The 5,003-nt window shown below is 36.0% G+C and overlaps 1 protein-coding gene across 1 annotated transcript in view; it reads right to left on the minus strand.

Moving 5' to 3' along the window:
- Positions 1–1,569: 1,569 nt before the first annotated feature.
- LOC130587299 (neuroepithelial cell-transforming gene 1 protein-like) overlaps positions 1,570–5,003 on the minus strand; it is a gene marked incomplete at its 5' end in the record, with an annotated part of 7,966 nt that continues 4,532 nt past the window's right edge. Inside the window, one exon of the mRNA XM_057388276.1 lies at positions 1,570–2,064. Coding sequence (XP_057244259.1) covers positions 1,631–2,064 — 434 coding nt within the window. The remainder of the gene's footprint in view (positions 2,065–5,003) is intronic.

A 5,003-nucleotide genomic window follows, 5' to 3' on the forward strand; every position in this document is an offset into this window, starting at 1 on the left:
CCATTCCCCAATCCCAGATTTCAGGGATTTTGGGATCGCTGCACAGGGACACCACACCCGCTGCGCTCAGAGCTGTCACCGCTTTGTTTCCCACAATGCTCTGCGGCGCTGCTTCCAAACCTGATTTTTCCCTGGATTTCCACTGGATTTGTCCTGGATCTTTCCTTGGATCTTCCCTGTATCTTTCCTTGCATTTTCCCTGGATTTTCGTTTGATTTTCCCTGGGTCTGCCCTGGATTTCCCCCTGGATTTTCCCTGGATCTTTGCTGGATCTTTCCAGGATTTTCCCTGGATATTTCCTTGGATCTTTCCCTGGATTTGCCCTGAATTTTTCTCAGATTTCCCCTTGATTTTCCTCGGATTTTCCCTGGATCTTTCCTTGGATTTTCCCTGGATCTTACCCTGGATTTCCCCAGGGTTTCCCCTGGATTTTCCTTTGATTTTCCCTGGATCTTCCCTTGCATTTTCCTTGGATTTTCCCTGGATCTTCTCTGGATTTTTTCCCTGGATCTTCCATGGATCTTTCCTTGCATTTTCTCTAGATCTCTCCCTGGATCTTTCCTTGCCTTTTCCATGGATTTTCCTAGGATTTTCCCTGGATCTTCCCTGGATTTCTTCTCTGGATCTTCCCTGGATTTTTTCCCTGGATCTTCCTTGGATCTTTCCTTGGATTTTCCCTGGATATTTTCTGGATTTTCCCTGCATATTCCCTTGGATTTTCCCTATTTCCCTGGATTTTCCTTTGATCTTTCCCAGATTTTCTCTGGCTTTTCCCTGGACTTTTCCCAGATTTTCCTGGATTTTTCCCCGGATCCCTGGCCCCCTGGCACACTCTGACAATTCACTCCCTCTCCTCTCCTCTCCTTGACCTTCCCACCACGTCCACGAACCCCTCGGTCGCCTCCCATCGCGCTCCCCGTCGGGAAACCTTTCATTTCCAAAAAGGCAACAAAAAACCCCAAAATCTACCTCCACTGCCTCTACCCCTCTACTCGCTGCTCTCTGCCCTCCCCAAACCCTTTACAACATTCCTACAACATTCCTACAACATTCCTACAACGTTCCTACAACGTTCCTACAACGTTCCTACACCCTGGAGTAACGCAGTTCTCTTTCAGCNAATAATAAAAAAAATAATTAAATAGTTGGCAGGATACAAGAGTGAGACTGAGGAATGTACAAAGGACACACAAAATCAAAGATTCCAGTAGGTGAATTGAGAACCTGTTGAATTTGGGGTCTGTTTTTTTAGGATTTTTTTTTTCCTTTTTTACCGTGCAAATGTGCAGGAATTCCCATAACCGCACACCACAGTGACTTCAGGTGTCAAGTCCTTTAAAGGATTTTTTTGGGGTGAAAACCCCCAAATTTTTGCTGCCCAAAATTCCGCTTTATTCTTTCCCAACCTCCACCACTGAAAAACTTTCAGGAATCCCAATTTCCTGCTCGAATTCACCACCAGGATTTCTGAACTTAAAAAACAAACCCCAATTCAACAGTGACCACACACCAGTAGCTGCCATTCCAACACAAACCCAGAAATGTACAGGRAATTATTTATAAATTAACAGTTTTCCCCCATGGTGACACCGGGGTTTGGTTTTTGGTTTTTTTTTGGTTTTCTTTTTCCTTACACCAGCGTTTCTTTCCGCTGCTTCTCCCTGGATTTCCTGTGGCCGGCCGAGGTTCTGTGCGATCGGAGCGTTTTGGAGTCCGGGACGGAGCCGCTCCGAGCCGCGCTCTCATKSGGCTCCACGGCGGAGCTCCGCGCCGCGCTCTCATYCRGCTCCACGGCGGAGCTCCGCGCCGCGCTCTCATCCGGCTCCACKGCGGAGCTCCGCGCCGGGCGCTTYGGAGCGCGGAGCTTGGGCGCGGAGGGGTCGTTCTCCTCGGCCTCCTCGCGGAGCTCCGGCAGCTCGGGGCCGGGCGGAGCTCCGCGGAACGGAGCCACGGCGCTGCGGATGCAGTTGAGCCACTGCTGCTTGTGGAAAACGTCGTTGGCCTGCAGCGTGTGAGCCTGGCCSGCTCCGGCCTCCTGGAAACGCACCCGGAAAATGTTCTTGGCTGTGGGGAGAGGGGAAATTGGTCAGGACTGTAATGAGAGGTTTGAACTCCCAAAAAAATATCCTCTGAAACCCAAAATCCAGCAGGGGCACCCAAAGATGTTTTTTAATCTGAGCCCAAAGCCACCCCACAATCCCAACCCAGATCTCCACTGCTGCATCCCCACAGCAAATGCATTTATCCTAAATGGGAATTTCGAACAAATTATTTGAAGTATTATTCTTTGACGTTATTGAAGTTAAATTATTGAAGTTAATCAAGTTAAGTCATTGAGGTTAATCAAGTTAATTATTCGAGTTAGTTATTCAAGTTAAATATTCAAGTTAATTATTCAAGTAAGTTAAGTTAATCAAGTTAAGTTAATCAAATTAATCAAGTTAAGTTAATCAAGTTAATTACTCAAGTTAGTTCTTCAAGTTTGTCATTCAAGTTAGTTATTTAAGTTAGGTTAATCAAGTTATTCAAGTTAATTATTCAAGTTAGTTATTCAAGTTAGGTTAATCAAGTTATTCAAGTTAATTATTCAAGTTAGTTATTCAAGTTAAGTTAATCAAGTTATTCAAGTTAATTATTCAGGTTATTCAAGTTATCCAAGTTAGTTAGTTATTCAAGTTAATCAAGTCAATCAAGTTAAGTTATTGAAGTTATTGTAGTTATGGAAGTTATTGAAGGTAATCAAGTTAATCAAACGATTCAAACAATTCAAGTTAGTTAATCAAGTTAATCAAGTGAGTTAATCAAGTTAATCAAGTTAAGTTATTGAAGTTACTGAAGTTATTCAAGTTAATCAAGTTAACTTGAATAACTTGATTAACTTAAGTTACTTAATCAAGTTATTCAAGTTAGTTATTCAAGTTAATTATTCAAGTTAAGTTAATCAAGTTGTTCAAGTTAATTATCCAAGTTAGTTATTCAAGTTAATCAAGTTATTGAAGTTACTGAAGTTAATCAAGTTATTCAAGTTAATTATTCAAATTAAATTAATCAAGTTATTCAAGTTAATTATTCTAGTTATTCAAGTTAATCAAATCAATCAAGTTAATCAAGTTAAGTTATTGAAGTTAATCAAACTATTCAAACAATTCAAGTTAGTTATTCAAGTTATTCAAGTTATTTAAGTTATCCAAGTTATTCAAGTTATCCAAGTTATTCAAGTTAATCAAGCGAATCGAGCGGATCAAGCGATTCAAGTTAATTATTCAAGTTATTCAAGTTAGTTACTCAAGTTAATCAAGTTATTCAAGTTAATTATTCAAGTTATCCAAGTTAGTTAGTTATTCAAGTCAATCAGGTCAATCAAGTTAAGTTATTGAAGTTATTGTAGTTATGGAAGTTATTGAAGTTAATCAAGTTAATCAAACGATTCAAACAATTCAAGTTAGTTATTCAAGTTATTCAAGCTATTCAAGTTATTCAAGTTAAACAAGTTATTCAAGCTATTCAGGTTATCCAAGTTATTCAAGTTAATCAAGCGAATCGAGCAAATTAAACGATTCAAGTTAGTTATTCAAGTTAGTTTTTCAAGTTAGTTATTCAAGTTAGTTTTTCAAGTTAGTTATTCAAGTTAATCAAGTTATTCAAGTTAATTATTCAAGTTATTCAATCAAGTTATTCAAGTTAGTTAGTTATTCAAGTTAATCAAGTCAATCAAGTTAATCAAGTTAAGTTATTAAAATTATTGAAGTTAATCAAGTTAATCAAATGATTCATGTGATTCAAACGATTCAAGTTAGCTATTCAAGTTATTCAAGCTATTCAAGTTATTCAAGTTAATCAAGTGAATTGAGCTAATTAAGCGATTCAAGTTAGTTATTCAAGTTAGTTACTCAAGTTAATCAAGTTAATTATTCAAGTTAGTTATTCAAGTTAGTTATTCAAGTTAATTATTCAAGTTAATTATTCAAGTTAGTTAATCAAGCAATTCAAGTTAGTTACTCAAGTTACTCAGGTTATTCAAGTTAATTATTCAAGTTAATTATTCAAGTTAGTTATTCAAGTTATCCAAGTTAGTTAGTTATTCAAGTTAATCAAGTCAATCAAGTTAAGTTATTGTAGTTATTGAAGTTATTGACGTTAATCAAGTTAATCAAATGATTCAAACAATTCAAGTTAGTTATTCAAGTTGTTGAAGTTAATCAAGCGAATCGAATGAATCAAGTGATTCAAGTTAGTTATTCAAGATATTCAAGCAATTCAAGTTATTGAAGTTATTGAAGTTAATCCAGTGAATCGAGCGAATCAAGCGATTCAAGTTAGTTATTCAAGTTAATTATTCAAGTTAAGTTAATCAAGTTATTCAAGTTATCCAAATTAGTTAGTTATTCAAGTTAATCAAGTCAATCAAGTCAATCAAGTTAAGTTATTGAAGTTAATCAAACGATTCAAACAATTCAAGTTAGTTATTCAAGTTAATCAAGTGAGTTAATCAAGTTAATCAAGTTACTGAAGTTATTGAAGTTAATCAAGTTAACTTGAATAACTTGATTAACTTGAGTTACTGAAGTTAATCAAGTTAAGTTAATCAAGTTAGTTTTTCAAGTTAGTTATTCAAGTTATTCAAGTTATCTAAGTTAGTTAATTATTCAAGTTAATCAAGCCAATCAAGTTGTTAGTTATTGAAGTTAATCAAGTTAATCAAATGATTCAAACAATTCAAGTTAGTTATTCAAGTTATTCAAGCTATTGAAGTTACTGAAGTTAATCAAGTTAAGTTAATCAAGTTAATCAAGTTAGTTATTCAAGTTAGTTATTCAAGTTAAGTTAATCAAGTTAATCAAGTTAGTTATTCAAGTTATTCAAGATAATTATTCAAGTTATTTAAGTTATCCAAGTTTGTTAGTTATTCAAGTTAATCAAGTTAAGTTATTGAAGTTATTGAAGTTAATCTAGCGAATCGAGTGAATCAAGCAATTCAAGTTAGTTATTCAAGTTATTCAAGT

Source organism: Malurus melanocephalus, unplaced genomic scaffold (assembly GCF_030028575.1).
Source record: "Malurus melanocephalus ecotype Western Australia unplaced genomic scaffold, MMel_1.1 scaffold_1729, whole genome shotgun sequence".
NCBI classification, from domain to species: Eukaryota; Metazoa; Chordata; class Aves; order Passeriformes; family Maluridae; genus Malurus; species Malurus melanocephalus.